The 21,153-nt window shown below is 50.3% G+C and overlaps 2 protein-coding genes across 5 annotated transcripts; both read left to right on the top strand.

The window, feature by feature from the left end:
- Positions 1-899: 899 nt before the first annotated feature.
- On the top strand, positions 900-13,834 carry FANCE (FA complementation group E). Of its 4 annotated transcripts, none has more exons than XM_059178534.1 (10): positions 900-1,068; positions 5,158-5,782; positions 6,360-6,404; positions 6,682-6,741; positions 7,024-7,167; positions 7,572-7,695; positions 7,904-7,982; positions 9,578-9,644; positions 11,501-11,626; positions 13,117-13,834. In XM_059178534.1, exons 2-10 carry the CDS (start codon positions 5,204-5,206, stop codon positions 13,216-13,218), a joined length of 1,326 nt encoding a protein of 441 aa, XP_059034517.1. In that variant the 5' UTR covers positions 900-1,068; positions 5,158-5,203; the 3' UTR covers positions 13,219-13,834. The 4 variants fall into 4 exon arrangements, 3 of the variants coding, with proteins under 3 accessions (XP_059034517.1, XP_059034515.1, XP_059034516.1); XM_059178532.1 differs by having other exon boundaries at positions 900-1,361; XM_059178533.1 differs by having other exon boundaries at positions 900-1,361; positions 13,047-13,160.
- A 792-nt stretch (positions 13,835-14,626) lies between these two features.
- RPL10A (ribosomal protein L10a) lies at positions 14,627-17,112 on the top strand. Its single transcript, XM_059178531.1, has 6 exons — positions 14,627-14,744; positions 15,070-15,144; positions 15,220-15,300; positions 15,660-15,808; positions 16,432-16,604; positions 16,909-17,112. Exons 1-6 carry the CDS (start codon positions 14,740-14,742, stop codon positions 17,077-17,079), a joined length of 654 nt encoding a protein of 217 aa, XP_059034514.1. The 5' UTR covers positions 14,627-14,739; the 3' UTR covers positions 17,080-17,112.
- The last annotated feature ends 4,041 nt before the right edge of the window (positions 17,113-21,153 follow it).

Raw genomic sequence — 21,153 nt, 5'->3', positions numbered from 1 at the left:
ATTTCTTTGAGGGAGAGACAGAGAGCCCAGCAATGGGAGAGGGAGAGGGAGAAGCAGATTCCCTGCTGAGCAGGGAGCCTGATGTGGGGCTCAATCCCCAGGACCCTGAGATCATGACCTGAGCTGAAGGCAGGTGCTTAACCATCTGAGCCACCCAGGCACCCCATCTCCTCTCTATTTTTATCCTCTGCAGTGATTCCTTCTCCTTTCCCTCCACTTTCCTGGAAACCCGCCTTCTCCAGCAGCTTTCCTTATACTGAAACCTTGGGTGGTGGAGCCCCTCTTGGCCCCTGATAAAAAACCGGAGCAAGCCGGCTTCCTGGACCTCCGGAGGAAGTTCACAGCAAGGCCTTTGGCCATGTAGGTAGTGTTGGGTTTTACTACCACCCCATTCTCAGGGGTAGTTGTGTATCAAATATTTCTGGAGAGGACTGAAACCCTGATGTGATGACAGTTGATGGCCTGTGGAAGAGGTGATGTCAAGGTAGGGTGGCAAACTGATTAAATCCTATCGCAAAGTCCATGACCTACATACAAAATGGACATCAAGAAAAATTAAACGATGCCTGGGTCCTGAAGAACAACAGGATCGCTGACGTACATTCTGCATCCACTTCTCATTCCCCTACAGTCAGGGACCAGTGCAGGAAGGTAGATGAAGGTCAGCAGACAACGACCCATAGCCCCACGAAGCCCCGCCCCACTCCGCTATCTCCGGCATGACCCCGCCCACAAGTAACGCCCATGTTGTGGCCCCGCCCCATCCGTGGAGCTCCCTCGGCTTTCGTCCCGCCCCCTTACTCCGTTCCTCAGTCCTTTGGGCCAGGACCATTTATGGCCCTGCCCCTTCCGGCATGGCCTCTTTCCTTCCCGTCCGGCCCCGCCCCTGACCACACCCCCTATCTACGTTTCTAAAGCAGCGCGGGAATCTTGGCGGGCTCCCGGCGGAGTGGCTCCGAAGCTGGCTCGGAACGCCGAGCCCGGCGGGGCGCATGCGGGAGAAGGGTCGTAGCAGCGTCCGGGCAGGCGCTGGCGTTCTGCCCCCTTTCGCCTGTTCTCGAGACTGAGGTCAGGAACCAGAGCAGCGGCCGGTGCAGCCCCGTAGCCCTAGGCATGGCGGCCTCGGAGGAGGTGCCCGCTGTGGCTGAGGGCGCGGACTCGGCGCCCTGGGCACAGCTGGAGGCCCCCGCCCGGTGCCTGATGCAGGCCCTGCAGTTGGGGCCGGAGGGGGCGTGGCGCGGCCTGGGGCTGCTGCGGGCGCTGGGCAGTCGCGGCGGGGAGCCCTTCGGCTGGGGCTGCGTCCTGGAGGCGCTGTGCCGGGAGGAACCCGCCGTGGAGGGTCCGGACTGTCGCCTGGAGCTGTAAGTCGTCTGGTCGCGGGGCGCCGCGTTTCATCCTCCACGTCGTGTCAGGCAGGGGCTGGCGCCACCCCACTTTTCCAGATGAGACCGAGGCCCGGAGAGCTTCACTAGGTCCCCACAGCCAAGCGTCCCTGCCGCGCACCCCAGGGATATGGAGGGGCATCCAACAGACCTTCACTGAGTACGAGTGGGTGCGACACACGCCTCCTGCCGCGTGTAAATGAGTAATTCCGATCTCATACTTCATCTCTAAGGAAATCGAACTCATACCTCCAGTGTAGGGATACTTAACGTATAACCACGTGTGCACAAGAGTAAAAATATGTGCGTTATAAAGTATACAAAAGTAGAAATTTAAAACGTGGTGACCGGACATCTAATGGGGTGGTTTTATAATGTTTTCAAAGCACAGTATACATTTTTTAGAGAAAATCACTTTCCTGATGACTTACGTTCTTTGGAGTGATTTTGACTTTTTTTTTTTTTTTTTTTTGACCTCTTTATGTGGCTGACAATTTCTCCTTGGAGCAGAAGGGTTAGCTCTGCCATTTTCTTATTTGATGGGCTTCCATTACTGGTATTCCGTTTCTTCTCTTTCTCTTTTTTAAGATTTTATTTACTGGGGTGCCTGGGTGGCTCAGTGGGTCAAACCCTCTGCCTTGGGATCGGGTCGTGATTTCAGGGTCCTGGGATCGAACCCCACATCAGGCTCTCTGCTCAGCGGGGAGCCTTCTTCTTCCTCTCTCTCTGCCTGTTTCTCTGCCTGCTTGTGATCTTTGTCTGTCAAATAAATAAATAAAACCTTAAAAAAATATTTTATTTACTTATTCATGAGAGACAGGGGGAGAAGAGAGAGGGAGAGGCAGAGGGAGAAGCAGGCTCCCCCAGAGCAGGGAGCCGGATATGGAACTTGATCCTAGGGATGATGACCTGAGCCCAAGGCAGACGCTTAACCGACTGAGCCATCCAGGCACCCTATGGTGTTCAATCTCTTTTCAGTCATCCTTACAAGCCCTGTGTCCATTTAGTGAGGTTGGTTTTGTTAAACGACATAACACAGTATCCATAAATGCGTTTAATTATCAAATTAAAGAAAAGACACAAAGTTAAAAAAAAAAAAAAGTGAGGTTCCCCCTTCAGCCACCAGGGGGCTAGAGAAGGGGCTTTGCACTTCCAGATACTCCTCTCTCAGAATTAGGCTGGAGACTGGACTATGAATGGCCATTCCATACATTAAATAGTTGTAATACTTAATTTCTTATGTTTTAGATAAGGAGAAATGGAAATTCTAATATTGTTTTCCCCACACGCCACTTTGAATTTCTTTGGAGAAATGGGTTTAGGAGAGGGGAATCTGTGTGGCTCAGTCAGCTGAGCATGGGGCTCTTAATCTCTGCTCAGGTCTTGATCTCAGGGTCCTGAGTTCAAGCCCCACATTGGACTCCAGGCTGGGTGTAGAACCTTACTTAAAAAAAGAAGGAAAGAAATGGGTCAGGAGAACTTTGCACACCCCCAAATTGGAGGCCTTGGAAATGTTTATCCAGCTGTCTGGTTTTTTTCTTGCCAGAGTAGGAGGGGTACTTAATCTAGGGTCCCTAGTTAGAACTTTATTCCAGTATAATTGGTTTCTTTCATAAGCCCATGTATTTTATCTTACACATTTAACACTTATTCTGATAAGGGGTCCGTGCACACACAAAAGTTAAAAGTCCTGAAGTAGGGTCTTCCCTGCCTCAGCACTTCTCAATATCCTCTACCACAAACTGGCCACCTTTTTAACTTTTGCTTTCTTTTTTTTTCTCTCACTTCATGTCTATTGTTCACAAAAAAATAAAAGTCAGATTTTTTTTCTCTTTCACACCTCCCAGGTGCCCCTTGTATTGATGACAAGCAGCCCTGCACAGTCACATAGAGAGGAGCACAGGAGTGATGGCAGGTGGGCTCGATGTACCCATGGCTTGTTTGCCACCCCACTAAGCCTCAGGTCACAGTCACACAGTATCTGGATTCTTGCGTTGACAACATGGCAGATGGCTACCTTTGCTTTCTCCATGGTAGCCCAGGCTCATCTCCAGGCGCTTATTCTCAGAGAATTAATTCACTCAGTAAATGTGCCCCCAGTACCTGCGATGGGCTGATGCTGTGCTGGGTACTGGAAGATGGAGGAAGAAAAGACTGCCTCTGCCTCTTAGCAATTCAGTTGGGTGAAAGGAACGTCAAAGCGAGACAACTGTGACCCTGTAAGTTCCGGGGGATAGCCAAGGTGAGCATAGGGCTGTATGGGAAGCACTGTACAGCATCCTGGAGTATTACTACTACTACTACTACTATTATTATTATTATTATTATTTTGGGTCTCGGCCCATCCTGTAGAACTTTTTTTTAGTTTAATTTATTTATCTTTTTTTTTTTTTTTTAAGATTTTATTTATTTATTTGACAGAGAGAGAGACAACCAGAGAGGGAACACAAGCAGAGGGAGTGGGAGAGGGAGAAGCAGGCTTCCCGCTGAGCAGGGAGCCAGATGCAGGGCTCAATCCCAGGACCCCAGGATCCTGACCTCAGCTGAAAGCAGTCGCTTAATGACTGAACCACCCAGGCACCCCTAATTTATCTTTTTAAGTAAGCTCTACACCCAGTGTGGGGCTTGAACTCAGGACCCTGAGATCACAAGACACAACCTCTAGGGGGCGCCTGGCTGGCTCTGTCAGTGGAGCATGTGATTCGGGATCTTGGGGTGGTGAGTTTACTTTAAATAAATAAATCAATCTTAAAAAAAAAAAAATAGAAGAAGTCATATGCTCTGCTGACCAGCCAGCCAGGGGCCCCTGGAGTGTATATATATACATATATATATATATATGTATATATATATATATACATATATATATATATACATATTTTTTTTTATAATTTTTTTTTTAAAGATTTTATTTATTTATTTGTCAGAGAGAGAGCGAGTGAGAGCGAGCACAGGCATACAGAGTGGAAGGCAGAGTCAGAGGGAGAAGCAGGCTCCCTGCGGAGCAAGGAGCCTGATGTGGGACTCGATCCCAGGACGCTGGGATCATGACCTGAGCCGAAGGCAGCTGCGCGTAACCAACTGAGCCACCCAGGCGTCCCTATACATATTTTTTTAAAAGATTTTATTTTATTTATTTGAGAGAGATCACAAGTAGGCAGAGAGGCAGGCAGAGAAGGGGTTGGGGAGCAGGCTCCCTGCTGAGCAGAGAGCCCAATGTGGGACTCGATCCCAGGACCCTGGGATCACGACCTGAGCTGAAGGCAGAGGCTTAACTCACTGAACCACCCAGGTGCTCCTGGAGTATATTTTTATATAAAGTTTGGAAAGGGATTTTTTTTTTAAATAAAACAAGCATGGATCTTTTATAGGATAGATTTCGATGTGAATTTTTTGAGCCGAAATAGGAGGTGTCAAAGAGCAGAGCCTAGCACAATACATGAATACATGCTCAATTAAAAAAAGAAAAAAATTGTTTTTGTTTTTGTTTTTTTTTAAGAAAAAAATTGTTAAAAAAAAATGGAATTGCTCAGAGATTTTTTTGGTTTTTAGCAATTGTAAAATGAACTCAAACTGGCTTCACCACAACAAAAAAATACATGCTCAGTGAAGGTCTGTTGAATGGCACTCGTGCTGACCACCTCCATCCTATTGGTACTACCTCCGAGTGCCTGCCTGTCTGTCCATGGCCATCCAACCTCTAGCTCTATCCCAGCTGCCCTCTGCTCCTCCCAGCAAGATGCTCTTTAACTGCTTGTCCTCCTTCTGCTACCAGGAAACCCCTGCTGCTGCGATTGCCTCTGTTATGCCAGAGGAACCTGATGTCCCTATTGATGGCTCTTGGGCCATCGCTGCCCCAGAGTGGCCTACTCCCCGTGCTGCAGATTGCACGACAAGACCAAAGCCCCAACCCTGACGCCTGGCTCCAGACCCTGGGGGAGTTGCTGTGGAGGGATCTGAACGCTGGGGTAGCGACTGAGGAGACATCCCCACTGTCTACAGACTGCCAGAGACAGCTCCAAGGCCTGTGTAGGCGGCTAGGCCAGGGAGGCAGGAGGCTGAAATTGGCCCAGGCTCCTGTTCCCGAAGAGGAACAAGAGGAAGGCAAGGAGGACAAGGATTCCCCACGGCCTGGGAAACGCAGAAAGGGGCCAGAGGAAGAGCCTGCCAGTCCTGAAGGCGGACGGGCCCCCAAAAGGTTCCGGCATTTGGAAGGGGAAGAGGAAGGAGGTCAGGAAGAGGAGAGACATGAACCTGAGTCTTTGGAGCCCCCGGCAGACGGAGGAGGTGCCTCACCCATGGAGAACCAGCTTGTCCTGGCCGAGCCCAGGGAGGCTGGTCAGAGTCTGGAGGAGGCTAAGGACCTAGCTGAGAGTTTGGAGTTGCCCAAAGCTGTCCAGGTACTAGAATGGGGAGGCTGGGTTTAGGGTGATCCCCCAGGAGTAGGGGGCTTATCCAGGGCCAAAGCTGGTCGGGAGACTATTTCCCAACTGGCATAACTAGAATCCGCAGAGCAGGGGGTAGGAGCCTAGGGTTAAGGAAACCGTCTCTACCCTACAGACTCTGAGGAGGGGGTGGGAAGGAAGGTATAGGAGGGCGGAAACCTTTGGCCTTAATGATCGACAATACGAAGTTAAAGCATTGCCACACAAGAAGAGAAGCTCCAGGGCTATACTGTGGAAGGAGTGGAATCATGCCAGCTTCCCGCCTGTCCTCCCAATCCCAGACCTAGGTCTGCCCCCATGAGGGTGGGTGCAGAGAGGACAAGTCTAGGCAGCTGCATTTCCATGGACCTCGTTGCCTTTGAATTCTTAAGCACCTCTCAAGGTTTAGGTTTCGAGCTCTTGACTCCCTGGAATCATCCTTGCCTGCTAGCTCTCACTGATCCGGGGCCTTCTTGGAAGAGGGGGTTAGGGCTGGGCCTGGGGCCACACTGTGCTGGTAGGGACTTGGCAGTGACTGGACTCTCCTCTTCAGGACCAGGTTCCCAGGCTGCAGCAGCTGCTCAAGACCTTTGGGGAGGTAAGTGGCCCCTGCTCACTGTTGCCCCGCCTAGACCTCAGCCCTGCCCAGGGAAGCACAGGTTGTTTGGATGGCGGGGGTCGGAGTGGCGGTCAGAGGACAGTCACTGCAGGGGCTTGTCTTGGCCCAAGGACAGATAGGTCATCTAATCTCAGACAAGTCCCTCTCCTCTTATAGCATCCAGGGTCCTCATCCACCCACTGTGCCAGACAAAGGGGTGGTCTCTGACTCATCATCAAGGGCTCTGCCTGCCCTAACATGGGATTTGCCTTTCTAGGGGTTGGAGGGTGCTCCCCCACTTGAGCTACAGCTTCTCCATGAATGCAGTCCCAGCCAGGTGAGTCCCTTAAGACCCTGAGGATACATCCCCTCTCCCCAGCCTTTTTCCATTTAAGTCTGTGTTTCCTTGCCTCATGTGGGAATGGAGAAGGGGATCTTGCTGGGGTTTTTCACCCTGTGTGCTTTCTTTTAGCCCTTGGATCCTCACCATGGGGGCAGCTCTCCCAGCCTCAACCTACCTTGGAATATCCTTGCCCTACCCATTCTGCTGCCCTGTTAGCTTGAGACAGCCTAGCAGAGGCAGACTGAGTGTGTCTGTGTCCTCCCTCCTACTTGGCAGATGGACCTGCTGTGTGCCCAGCTGCAGCTCCCACAGCTCTCGGACCCAGCTCTCCTGCAGCTCTGCACCTGGCTCCTGTCCCTTTCACCAGATCTTAGCCTTAGCAATGCGACCATTCTGACCAGGAGCCTCTTTCTTAGACGGGTAGGTGTGTTGTCATATACTTGGCATGCTAGGCACTTTGTGGGGGAGAATCTGAGCCCTTGGAAGGGTGGAGCTTGGGAGAGGGGGTTTCCAACCTTATAATGTGTCTGGCCAGTCAAGGCAGTGTGGGGCAAGGGAAGGGCATGGACCTCCAGGCCATCCATCACATGGCATCGACTTCCTCCTTCTTGGGTCCCAGACCCTTCCAGAAGCTGAAAGGGTTTTGGAGCTGGGGAGCTGAGCTTTGTATCTTTTCCAATGGGTGAATCCATGTGAGTCTGAGATAAAAGAACTTTTGTTTTTTCTTTGTAACATGTATCACCATCTGAAATACGTGTCTAATAAACATTTATTAAAGGGAAAAAGAAATGGGTGATTAATATTTTCCTCCCTGTTGGCTGTAGATTCTCTCCCTGACTTCCTCGGCCTCCCGCCTGCTCATCATGGCCCTGACCTCCTTCTGTGCCAAGTACGCCTATCCTGTCTGCAGAGCCCTTCTTGGCCCGGTGCTCCAGGCCCCAGAAACAGGTAATTCTAGAAACAGCCCCAGGCCTGGTAGCTCTGCCCTCTCGTTTCCCAGCACCCTTCATTCCAGGCGACCCTGGCCATTGTGTATTCAGTCAGTAAAGATACCTTCCTTCCCTGATGATGCCCCCCTATAATGAGCCAGGCATTTTGTTCCATCCTCTCCTGCCCTTTGCCCCCACACCTCCCCTCTCTGCTGTCCCCTACGTAGGCCCAGCTCAAACGGAGTTACTGTGTTGCCTTCTGAAGGATGAGGCCCTGGCACCGGACACGCAGGTTCTGATGCTGGGGTGAGCATACAGCCCTCCCTGCTGCCCCTACTCCACCCCCTCGCACGGGCCCAGCCCGTTCCTGGCCTCCTGGAGCTGGAGTCGGCTGGGGAGCGGGCCCTGAGCCTGAAGCAGGGGCCGCAGCACAGCGGATGCCTCTCTTGCTGTGGCCTGAGCCTGGCTTGTGCCTCCCCCGCTCCCACCCCCCTTATGCTTGTACAAGTTGCCATCCTGGGACCCTTCCCAAGCCCTCGGTTCCAGTCTTCTGGGCCAGGTGCCTTGGGGAGCGCAGGGAAGAGGCTGGTGGTCTCCACTGGAGCAGTTCACAGCATAGCTAGAGCCTGGCTGGCAGTTAAGAGTCTGGCTCTGGAGCCAGGTGGACAGGATTTCAAATCTCAGCCTTGCCCTGTGTCGATTCCAGCAGCCTTCTCCATCTCTCTGAGCTTGTTTCCTCATATAAGAAATGGGGATAATGTTTCCCCGGAAGGATTTTTCTAGATGTTAAATTTGGTAATGCACGTAGACCACAGCACAGTACTTGGCTCAAGTCAGTGCTCAAAAATTGTTATTAAATTGGTGTTCAATTTGGGTATTAAAACTGGGGAGTCAAGATCCAGACACATAGGGCGCCTGGGTGGGTCAGTTGTTAAGCATCTGCCTTTGGCTCAGGTCATGATCCCAGGGTCCCGGGATTGAGCCCCACATCGGGCTCCCTGCTTGGCAGGAGGCCTGCTTCTCTGTTCCACTCCCCCTGGTTGTGTTCCCTCTCTCACTGTCTCTCTCTCTCTCTCTCTCTCTGTCAAATAAATAAAATCTTTAAAAAAAAAAAATCCAGACACAGAAACAAGTAAGTAGCTAAGACCCCATGATCCTAATGCGAACTATAAAATGGAGACTCTCACAGGAGAAGAGGAGGGTCTGAAAAGTAACATCAGCCACCTCTGATTGAGTCCTTTCTCTGTACTTTTAGTTCTCTCCATTAGTCCTCACACAGTGCTGTGAGGTGGGTGCTGTGGCCGCCCTAGAGACGGAAAGCCTGAAGCTCATGTTCATTATGGGGTGTGGGCCAAAGGTCACACAGACGGCAAGTGGTAAACCCTGGGATCAGACTCTAGGCTGTGCATCTGAGAAGCCACACTGCTCCCATGTGACAATGCTGCCTTTCCACACGAGCAGGGGATTGCTCCCTAGCCTAGGAGGCACAGCTGGAGTGGCAGTCGCCATGGGCTGGGCGCTGCAGGGAAGGCTGCCTTTTGGCAAGCCTCATGGACCTCTCAATGGGCCATGATCCTCTGCCCTGGGTCACCCTCACCTTCTGTCCTCACAATGCACTCTCCATTCCTGCTATTTTTCAGGGAACCTTGGTACACCTCATGCCAAATCTTTCATGATCCACCGCCCCAGGCGTCTTGGGTCATAGCCTTCCCAGCACCAAGTGTGGGCTGGCTACTGGGTGGCCGCCAGCCTTGGGTGGCGGGGGTGGGAGAGGGCTCTGAGGACTTGCTGTGTTGGCTGGGGGAGCCTTGGCTGTCTCCAGGGTCTTGCACTGCCTTGGGGGTAGGAGCCGTAGATATCCAGTCGTGGGCTGTTCTCAGTGGGACCTCTGCTTCTTGCAGACAGATCTTGGAGCTGCCCTGGAAAGAGGACACTTTCGTGGTGTTGCAGTCCCTGCTGGAGCGGCAGGTGAGCAGGCTGCCTTAAGGAAGGGTGGATGCGGAAGTGTGGCAGTGCCATCGCCGTGTGTGCTGGGTGTGCGGTGGCTGGTGGGCATGGGCCCCCTGGGTTTCAGGTCCCTCCAGGGATGGAGGCAAACAGGACAGCTGCCCTGCAGCAAGCGGGGCCATGACAGCAGGTGAGTCCTGGAGCTTGAAAGGCTGGTAGCTGAGAGCAGACTGCATGGTAGAGCCCACGCTGTGCCTCTTCTTAGCTGTGTGGCCTTAGAGAGGGACTTTTGGGGTTATGTGTGTGAAATTTAACTTAATTTTATTTTATTTATGAAAGTTTTATTTATTTATTTGAGAGAGAGCAAATGAGTGCAGGAGAGAGAATCTGAAGCAGACTCCATGCTGAGCATGAAGCCTGACATGGGGCTCGATCCCATAATCCTGGGGTTGTGACCTGAGCAGAACCAAGAGTCAGACAGTTAACTGACTGAGCCACCCAGGCACCTTGGATTTAATTTAATTTTTGAATAGGTTATAAATTCATAGGTTCACAATTTTTTTTTAAAAGATTTTGTTTATTTATTTGAGAGAGAGACAGATATCACAAGCCGGTAGGAGAGGGAGAAACAGACTCCCCCCGCTAAGCAGGGAGCCTGATGTGGGGCCGGATCCCAGGACACTGGGATCATGACCTGAGCTGAAGGCAGACACTTAACCAATGGAAGCAAAGATTTTATTAATTTGAGAAAGAGAGTGCATATGTGCGAGTGTGGAGAGGGGTGGAGGGGGAGGGAGAGAGAATCCCAAGCAGACTCCCCACTCAGTGCAGGGCCCTACTTGGGGCTCAATCCCATGATCCTGAGATCATGACCTGAGCTGAAACCAAGAGTCAGATGATTAACCCACTGAGTGACTCAGGTGCCTCTATGTTCACAAATTTTAAAGCTCAAAAGCTAGAGTGAAAAATATTACCCCTGCCATCCAGATTCCCTTCTCCAGGACTAATCAGTATTAGTAGTTTCAGGGGAACTCTCCCAGAGATGCTTTTATATACAAGGACCCGTGTTTAAGTTGACTTTTTGCCTACTTTTTACGTAGATCAACACGCTGAGCTCAGTGCTCTGTCCTTTGCTTTTTTTTTTTTTTTTAATAAAGATTTTACTTATTGGACCGAGAGAGACACAGTGAGAAAGGGAACACAAGCAGGGGGAGTAGGAGAGGGAGAAGCAGGCTTCCCCATGAGCAGGGTGCCTGACGCAGGGCTTGATCCCAGGACTCTGGGATCATGACCTAAGCCGAAGGCAGACGCTTAATCGACTGAGTCACCCAGGCACCTCCTTACATTGCTTTTTTAACTTACAGTATATTTTGGCAGTTTTCCATATGACTACCTAAAGTTCTGCCTCATTTGTTTATAACTTAGATAGCTGACCTAACCTCTTTATGCCTCAGTTTTCCCGTTTACAAAAGGGGAGTGATGATAGTAAGTACTGCCCAAGGCTGGGGTGAGGTGGAAGTAGATAATTGGTGGAAAATGCTCAGAACAGTGCCTGATGTATAACAAGCATTAATTCAGTTATTATGAAGGAGAGCTGATGCTCTTATGCTGACGGTACCCTTGGGACTCCTCACTTCTTTATATCTTTGGCCACCAAGCAAGGCTGAGACCTATGCACCAGGCTCTATGTGCCTTATCTCATTTAATTCTTTTCACTGTCTTTAGCGTTAGGTATCATGAGAACCATTTTACAGATGCAGAAATTGAGGCTTTGGTTATGTGACCTGTCCAGGCTTACTTAGTTAGAAAGTGGTAGAGTTTGGAATTGAATCTGGGGCCCTTTCTTATTCTCTTATCCCATCTCCCAATGTGTGCAGGTGGAGATGACCCCTGAGAAGTTCAGTGTGTTGATGGAGAAACTCTGTAAAGAGGGGCCAGCGGCCACTGCATCTGTGGCCTATGCCAAGCTCATGCTGACGGTGATGACCAAGTATCAGGCCAGTGTGAGTATTGGTAGGGCCATGAGGGTTGATCCCGCTACTGTGAGTGCGCCACAAGCATGTACATCTAGATGTTTGCTGGGGAAGACCCCTGAGTGTTAGCGAGGCCAACTATAAGTTCAAGCCCCAGACTGGGGAATGAGACTGCTTAGGAATTCGCGCATCCAGCCTACATCGCTGTGGGCCAGATGCTGTATGGTGCACTGGGGAATCAACAGTCCTGTCCTTGACTTGACCTCTCCACCGGTGCCAGTGAGGTGGGAGAGAGGTGGTAACCAGATCAGCCTAATAATCTGGAAGGAACCAGGTGAGAGGTGTGTGCGGGGCATTTGGTTGCAGAGCAAGAGGGGGCAACTAAACCTTGTGTTTGGGAGTTAAGACAGGCTTCTCAGCTCTGAAAGGGTGAGTGGTGGCCAAGGCCCAAGACTGAGGAAAGGGCATTTCAGGCCAAGGAAACAGTATAAGCAAGGATCTACAGGTATTAACTGAAGCCTAAAAACATGAGAATGGATGATGGTAGGGGTGAGGTTAGAGGTCAGAGTTTAAACACTGAGCCCTGCTAGGTCTTAGGCACTGTTTAAAGCCCTTTGCCTACATTAACTTGCTAGTTTATTCCATGTGTTAGACCCATGAGAAGATACTATTATTAGCTCCATTTTATAGATGAGGAAATTGAGACTCAGAGAGGTTAAAGTGACCTACCCAAGGTCACATGGTCAGGCCATGATAATATCTATGGAAGACCCTGTAGGGTATGATGAGGAGCATGGGCTTTATCTTGAAGGTCAGGTGTCCTTGGCTGTTGGCTCTTTGCCTTTTTTGGGGAGTCACAGGCCCATTTGATGATTTGATGAAAGCTATAGATCCTCCCAGAAAAATGAAAATCTGAACACACATTTATGCACATTTTCAGGAGGCTCCTGGATCCTCTGGAGAGCCTGATGATCCTAGAAGAAGGGCCTCCAATATGAGACATCAGAAGTTACCCCAGGGCCCAGCTGAAGCTGGAGTGATTTGGTCAGATTTGCATTTTGTAAAGGAGCCTCTGGTATCTGTAAGGAGTGGGGATTGGAGAGAAGATACAGGGTAAAGATCTGTCAGGATCCCACAGGTCATAGAAGAAACAGTGTGGCATAGAAGGAGTTGTGACAGCCACTGTGGAGTATCTCCGACCCTCAGTTTTCTCATCTGTAAAATGGAGGGTTGTGCAGGTTACATGAAGCTAGGTTTATAAAGTTGCCACATGGTGAGCACCCAATAATAGTCAACTGTCATTGATGTGGCTCTCTTCATAAGTTGCACAGTTAATATCTGACCTAGGTCCACTTGAACCTGAAGACCTTGCATAATCATGGTGAAGTAATGCATTTAGATATCTCCTCCATTGTCCTTATATCCTGATTACTCTCTCCTTCCTAAACAGGGCCATGGGCAGAGGGGAAAGGGGAAGGATCAGTTGCTGGAGTCCTGATATGATTCTTCCCTGTCCCCAGATCACTGAGATCCACAGGCTGGGCCTGGCCGCAGCCCTAGAGCTCAACACCACTTTCCTGAGGAAGCCCCTACAGGCTGCCCTGAGACATCTGGCCCCCTGACCATCACTCCTGGAGCCTGAAGGATACTTCTCCAGCTGCCTGAAGGATGCTTCTGCTCTCAGTCAGTGCCTCACTCTGACTCGTTGCCTGGGGGTAAAGGCAGAGCCTGGCCATGCCAAGGGTCTGCTGCCTCCCTGCTCCAGGATGCAGAGAAAACATCTTGGCCTCCTAGCCAGCAGAGAAGGTCCTGGGCTAAGCAGGCTTGATGAGCTTTATTTCCAAGGGATGCTGACCTTGGGCTCACTCTTTGTCACTTTTGCTTCAGACTGTGTGGTTGGAAACTTTCTGAAAGACCTCAGTAGGGTCAAAGCAGACCCGGGTAGATGAATGATGCTTCAGGAGCCCTGAGGTGACCTGTGTCCTGTGCACAAATATCTTGCACTCAAGTGTATGTTATTACCTTCTGTGTTCTGACTTGGATAATAATTTATTAAAAAGTAGGAAGTTTGGGGCACCTGGGTGGCTCAGTGGATTAAAGTCTTTGCCTTTGGCTCAGGTCATGATCCCAGGGTTCTGGGATCGAGCCCCACATCGGGCTCTCTGGAGCCCGCTTCCGCCCCCTCCTCTCTGCCTGCCTCTCTGCCTACTTGTGATCTCTGTCTGTCAAATAAATAAAATCTTAAAAAAAAAAACAAGTAGGAAGTTTAATGTTTTCTTTGAGTCAGTATCTGCCTTCTTACGAACTCTGGGTATTTTTTGAGAACTAACAGACCCTGCCATCTCCCACCCTACTCAATGACAAGGGGCATCTTTTTCCTGGTGAAAGTTTCTGTGAGGGGAAGGTGACAGAGATCTCTAGTTCATTCATTCACGTTCTGGGCAGTGTTGTGTGAGACCACTCCTCTCAGCCCCATCAGAGCTGTCTGCTGAGTAGGTGACTATGACACTGACTACAGGGAGTGGGGCCTGGAAGGTGGGCGAAGCTCTCTGGAGTCGGAGAAGGTTTGTTCATGGTAAACATTTAACGGGTAGGTGTGATTCAATCAACTATCAAGTACCTTCCCAGCTCTTCCTCACTGCAGGCATCGAGGGAGCGGGAGCAGAACTTTCTGCATCTCCCTTCTCTGAAACCATGAGCCCCAGAGCAAGATGATAAGGGAGAGGTCAGAGTAAAGCCTGCTGTTGAGACACGAAGCAGGTGTGGAGGGCCGGAGGAGGTGGGCAGAAAAGGGTGGAGGGGCAAAAACGCGGGAGCTGCACGCTGTCGGCGGCCATCACGCTGCGGTGCCCAGGACCAGCCTCTTTAAGGGCCTAGCAGTAGCTGGCGCAAAGCGGGGTGTTCTGAGCCACGGGGCGCCCAGGACGGCACCTCCTCGCCTTTGAGCCAGTCTAGTTGTGCAGCGCGCGGCAGCGCCCTCTAGCGGCCGCAGACGCGGTGCTACCCGGGGTTGAGCGCTCGAGCCTAGCTGCGCGGTGGGAGAGGGAGCTACAGGAGTAGGCATCTCGCGAGAACAAGAGCCTTATTTGAGCGCATGCGCCAGTTCCCTTACTCTCTTTTCCGGTTACTGCGGCGCGAGAATCATGAGGTGAGTGGCGCTTGGGAAGCTATCCACCGTCATCCGCGACTCCTGGCACCGTGGTAGGGAGGGGGACTTGCCGGCTGAATCGGTGGTGGTTTTTGCCCCTGCTTCGCTGAGGGGCATTTCTCTCCGGGCGTCGTCCTGCGCTGCCTGGCGTTCGAGTCCGACTCTCCGGGACTTGCATCGAAGTCGCACTCAAAAGGCCTGACGTGGTGTCCGGAATGCCCGCGGGGTGCTTTTGAAGGCCCGAGGCTTCCGATCACACCGAAGCTTCCAGGTGCCAATCCGGGCCTCGCAGGTGCTGAGAGCTCGTCTTGTTTCTCTCTCGCAGCAGCAAAGTGTCCCGCGACACCCTGTACGAGGCGGTGCGGGAAGTCCTGCACGGGAACCAGCGCAAGCGCCGGAAGTAAGCGGGGCTTGATGGGGAGGGCAGCGGCGTGCGAGCCGCGGGCGGCGTCCTCACTCTGTCGCCTTCTCTAAGGTTTTTGGAGACGGTGGAGCTGCAGATCAGCCTGAAGAACTACGACCCTCAGAAGGACAAACGCTTCTCGGGCACCGTCAGGTTGGCACCGCTCTGACCCCACCCAGCCCTCCTTGCCCCGCCGTGCCCTTCGCCACCTTCTAGGCCCCTGTTGAGCTGAAGGCGGGCGGACGGCCATGGCGGCACGGACGCGCTTGGGTAGTTCAGACTCCCTGCCCCGGGCAGGCGTGGCTGGACGGACCCCCACCCTGGGTCTTAAAATAAGAGGGGAGGCGTGGGGAGGCCTTGGCCGAGCCCGCCGGCTAGTTTGAGAAGCCAGGCTAGCTGTTGGTGAATGTGGACGTTCTGGGTAAGGCTCCGTGGCTGCCGTGGCCCCAGACCCCTTCACCTGCTTTGGAAAACCAGGCGGGGTTTGACCTGTTCTGTCCCCTAAAACGCAGGCTTAAGTCCACTCCCCGCCCCAAGTTCTCCGTGTGTGTTTTGGGGGACCAGCAGCACTGTGATGAGGCCAAGGCAGTGGATATTCCCCACATGGACATTGAGGCGCTGAAGAAACTCAACAAGAATAAGAAGTTAGTCAAGAAGCTGGGTGAGTGTGGCTTGGGTTGGTTTTGTATTTGGCCAGACTGTTGTCATGGGACTGGTAGAGAAGAGACATGGCTGCCATTTGGATTTTAAAATGATGGAAGAGGGGGCAGAGAATCCTGGAAAAGACGTGTTGTGGTGAGTTGACTTAAGTGATAGTTTTAACCTATATTTGCTTTGAGGATTCTTTATAAGCAGGTGAGCTCCTCTAAGCTCACCAGTCAGGTGAGTTAGGATTTATGCTTAAAGCTCCCTTCTTTCTTTTCTTCATCTTTACCCGGTGTAAGCATTTCACAGAGAGGAAACTGGTACTCTGGTTATCCTGTAACTAGGAAGTAGGCAGTATTTGAACTCCTGGAGTTTTAACCAGTGTGTGCATTTGCTATTAGAACATGGGAATGGGTCAGCCTGAGCTTCTGACAACAAGTTCATGTAAATGTTGAGCCAGTAAAAGTCCAAAGGATAGAGATAAGCTGGAATAAGGAGAGGGTTAAAAAGACTTGGTATGTGGGGCCGGGGAGGGAATAGAGTTTGGTGGTTAGAGGCCACTTTCGTGGTTGGTTGACAGCTGTTTGAAGGTTGCCTTTGGGGGCCAGTTCCTAAGATCCAGTGGCTTCTTTTTACCAGCCAAGAAGTATGATGCCTTTTTGGCTTCAGAATCTCTGATCAAGCAGATCCCACGAATCCTGGGCCCAGGCCTGAATAAGGCTGGCAAGTTTCCTTCCTTGCTGACCCACAATGAGAACATGGTGGCCAAAGTGGATGAAGTGAAGTCTACCATCAAATTCCAGATGAAGAAGGTAAGGAGGTCTGACTACCATGCGGTTAAGTCTTGGTGATGGTAGGCAGTACCAGTCCTGAAGTTTACCCCCATTCTCTGAATGGGAGCTCTGGTTTGCAGAATTTCTGTGGATACTTAGGACATGTGACAGTCCCTGAGCAGAACTGAAGCTTTGCACATAGCCCTGGTCTTTTGGCCTGGGGTTGTTCCTGTTCATTAGGGTCACTAGAGTTGGGGGAGGAATGGGTGGAGCCTGTAGATATGTCTGCTCTGGTTCTTTTCCATCTAGCCACCAGCCTGATTTGACTTTACCCTTCCCGCAGGTGCTGTGTCTAGCAGTGGCTGTTGGCCACGTGAAGATGACAGATGATGAGCTCGTGTACAACATCCACTTAGCAGTCAATTTCCTGGTGTCCTTGCTCAAGAAGAATTGGCAGAACGTCCGGGCTTTGTACATCAAGAGCACCATGGGCAAGCCCCAGCGCCTGTACTAAGGCACAGTTCAATAAATCCTAGTGCTACTGTTACCTGGGCTTCCTGTGACTAGGGAGAGGGAGGTGCTTTGTGAGCTGACATCGGGTGCAGTTTCTGGCACCCCCTGGTGGGTGGTCATGTTCTCCATACTGCAAAAAAGGAAGTGTACATTCTGTCTTCAAAACCATATAGTCTTATATTTGGATATTTTATAACTATTAATAGTAGGGCTGCTGAACCTTGAGAAGGGAAGATCTGGGCTAAGACTCCAGCCTGTAGTGCTTCCACTGTGTACTAGTGGAAGGAGAGGGGTAGGACCTTAACACTGAGGACATGGATTCAGCTCTAGGCAGCATGCTGCTTAGCCTGAAGTATGCTTAACCTGAAGTTGCTTTTCTGTACATCATGCTTTGATTCCGTGGGTTTCTTGTTGTGTCCCTCTAAGTTGTACATCTTGGTTCTTGGTAGGGATCACAAAAACTGTTCCAAATGGAGATTGGGTTCCTAGATTCTTCATATGGGAGTGGTGCACTTGATTTGTCTGTCTGACCCTAAATTTAAATACTCTATATTCAGAGCAGTAATTTACTCTGAGATGCTTAGGAAGACACAAGTAGTAGGTAGACCTGTACAATATTGTAATTGCCCCTGTTTCCTAGGCAAGCTTAGCAAATGGGCTGTGGATCCTTCCAGACCCTTTGCTCTCCAAGTAGCCTCCCCGCCCTTGACCTGATGCCCTACCCTGGTGGAGGTTTTGTGTTTGTTTTAAGATTTTACCTGAGGAAGGAGAAGCAGACTCCCCAGTGGAAGGGTGGGGGTGGGGGATGAGGCAAGGCGAGGCACTGCTCAATCCAGAACATTGGGATCATGACCTGAGCCAAAGGCAGTCTGAGGCACCGGGCATCTTTTCCTATTGGAGTTCTTGACTCCTGCATCCAGTACGGGAAGGTGGGTTTTGGTGCAGAACATACCTGTAACTTGACTTAAGTCTGCTTCATTTAACTTTGGTAAAATAACAAGTTCATCCCTCCATCTTAATATAGCTGAAGCTTAATTTTGGTTTAGGTCGGGGGATTGAGCCCTTTAATGGGCACGTAGGATTATCCCTTTGCCCCTCCCGTTCACTAAAATGAATGGGTAGACTTTTTTAAAAAAATTTTTTTAAAAATTTTTTTAAAAAATTAAAAAAAAATTAAAAAAAAAAATCCAAAGCATAATCAGAATGTACCTCAAAACAAGCTTGAGCCATGAATGATAAACAAGATTCTCACCAATCACCAATTTTAGCTTTTAAGTTACAGTAATTTTGCTTAAAGGTAAAATGGGTACAATCTAATCTTGGAATGAACCTTGAATTTGGGTTCTCGGGGTTGATAGGTGTAGTTTGCTCCTTCCTCTGGTCTGTTACTATAGTATTAGGAGTGATAAAATACCTAGGCTTGTCAGACAGTGGTCCAGAGGGAGGGGAAAAAAGCTGGCATATGAAACTTAGGACCCAGTTTTATTGGAAGAAGCTTTATGCAAAGTAAAAGTGATTGGGAGTTTACATATGTTGGCCATGTTTAACTCAGGGAAATTATTATCTGGGATTTTCTGAAGTTATGTGATCTTCGTAATCAGAAGGAAAAAAAAAACTAACGAAACAAAGATATTTTGACGACAGAAGGAATGTAATCAGGATTGACATCTGCCTGGTCTCACTGTGTGCACTCAGGCACTGAATACAGCAGGCCTGAGAGCCACCGGCAGAACAAACCCTCTCAAGCTGGCTGAGTTGGGCCACAACTGCACCTCTGGCAACCAATCCTGAGGGCCTCAGTGGACAGGGTTCTGAGCCCAAGACCAGAGAGACCATTTCTGTTACACAAGCCACGGTGCTGTTTCGACAACACGAGACCAAAAAAAAGGGGTTTTTTGTTTTTGTTTTAAAGATCTTATTTGATAGAGATCACAAATAGGCAGAGAGGCAGAAAGAGCAGAGAGCGAGCCCAATGTGGGCCTCGATCCCAGGAGGACCTGAGCCAAAGACAGGCTTTAACCCACTGAGCCACCCAGGTGCCCAAGCCAAGGGTTTTAGAGGTGGTTTCTCCCAACCTCCCATGCATACTCCCACTATTTACCGGGCGTGAGGAGACGGCCTGTGATTTGCCTGTGGCTAGAACCCCTTCCACTCCCTGAGTTTGAATCCCGCTTCTCCCATTCGGGAGGCATGTGAGCCTGAATGAGTCCATTCTCTCAAATTGTCTCATTCGAAATCTGATGACACCCACCTAAAAGACAGTAGGACTAAATGCTGATGCTTTGCACAGTGCCAGGCTCTTGGTGCTCAAACAGCAGGTGCAAGATGGCTGCAGAAAGTTGGGTTCCAGCCCCAGCATGCAAATACCTACTTGCTTGGTTCATTAGGTGCTGATGAATGGGGAGAACAAGGTGGCTTCAAAATTAGTCCTGCCCTCCTGTTTGAACTGAGCCAAGGATTAAACGTTTGGAAACTTGGGGGGAAGGTAAGTGGGCGTTTTTAGAAAATTACTTGGGAACTTGAGTCACCTGGATTTAAATTCTACCCATTCTATCAAGCCTTAGGTACTGGGGTAGGAGTCCTTAAAAACCCACTATACTAAGCAAATGCTGGCTCACTACTTTTGCTGGGCTGTGGGGAATCTAGAGCCCTGGGACCTGCTCCCCAGAAGCTCAAATTACCACAATAAAGAGTAGGCAGCAGAAGGGAAAGCAAAGGGAAAACACGTGTGGAGGCCAACTGATTCCACTGTGAATGAAGTTGGCTATTTTAACCATCAATCTAAAGCTTAGTGTGCACCTGAGTGAATTTTCAGGGTTCAGGTATCTGGGGAGCCCCATTTCTCAGGCATTTATGCTACAGGGAAATAAAGAGCTCGGGTGAAACCTCAGTGCCTAGGCTTTGACCGTGGAACTGGCTAAAAAAATGGCATTCCCTCTTTCCTGGGAACATCAGAATGGGAATGGGGCAGGAAAGACAGAACTACCGTCCTGGTTGTTGGGGTCCAGCCATCTTGGCCCTTCCTTGTAGCTTCCCACAGAACCCTGAGAAGGGGAGAGCCACTTCTGGGAGAGGGCCTTGGGCTCATGAGACAACTTACTCTGGGTCCTTCCTTCAGGACCTTGAAATTAGTCATCACGGATCTCTGACTTCTGGCTCTCATATATTTGTGTCGGGGGAGGAGGAGGGGATGGGGCAGAGCAGGGTGGGGTTGGGGGAGACAAGCAAATTCAACTCCTATCTCAGTTGAGTTCTCTGCATGAGACCTATATGATTTTAAAAGAAATTAACCGAAGGCTGTTTACTCCGGGATAGTGAAAGCCACAACACACTTGATGATGCCTCAAGCACCCAGTAAATAGAATTACCTGTTAGCCCAGAGATTGGATTTTGCATCCAGTCCTAGGTCAGCACATGGTCTGGCCTAGGGTCCTTCATAAACCACTTTCTGACTCCACGACCCCCCACCCACCTGCCTGGAGTTCTAGGCACTGTCCCCATCTTGCAAGTGACAACAAAAAGCTACTTGATGATTTAGTCTACCAGGTGCATGGACTTGAGAGTCAGGCTGACCAGATTCAAATCTTGGTATATAGCCAGTGACCGGTTCAATGAAGAGAACCTTTAACTTCATCTGCAAACTTGGTTGAGCAAATGGAAATATAGGATGTTCACTTAAATCTAAGCCTTAGATAAATAACTTATGTCCCCTTACCCTCCCCTTTCTCTGGTCCCTGCTGTATGAGTACAAGCCGGCTCAGCGGGGAGAGCAGGGCTCAGCCAGGCAGACAGGAACATGTTGGAATCTGGCTTCTAGCAGCCATTCCCTCAGGAAAGCACTCATCCTCCCTGAGGCTCTCTTCTCTGCTATCCAGTGAGAACCAGGAGTAGCCACATGAAGACTGGGGATTGAGCAGGGGCTCCATCTCAGAAGTGTGTGACCTTGGGCAAGTCACTTCAAAGAGACAATTAACAACTGAACCTAGGCCAGCACTGGGCACATTTTAGCATTCAACTCCCAGCAGGAAGGCGTCAGAGAAAGGAGTCTGCAAAACTTTAAGGGATCTTTGAATCA

The sequence above is a fragment of the Mustela lutreola genome, chromosome 6 (genome assembly GCF_030435805.1).
Source record: "Mustela lutreola isolate mMusLut2 chromosome 6, mMusLut2.pri, whole genome shotgun sequence".
NCBI classification, from domain to species: domain Eukaryota; kingdom Metazoa; phylum Chordata; class Mammalia; order Carnivora; family Mustelidae; genus Mustela; species Mustela lutreola.
This window is presented reverse-complemented; position numbering and strand designations above follow the sequence as displayed.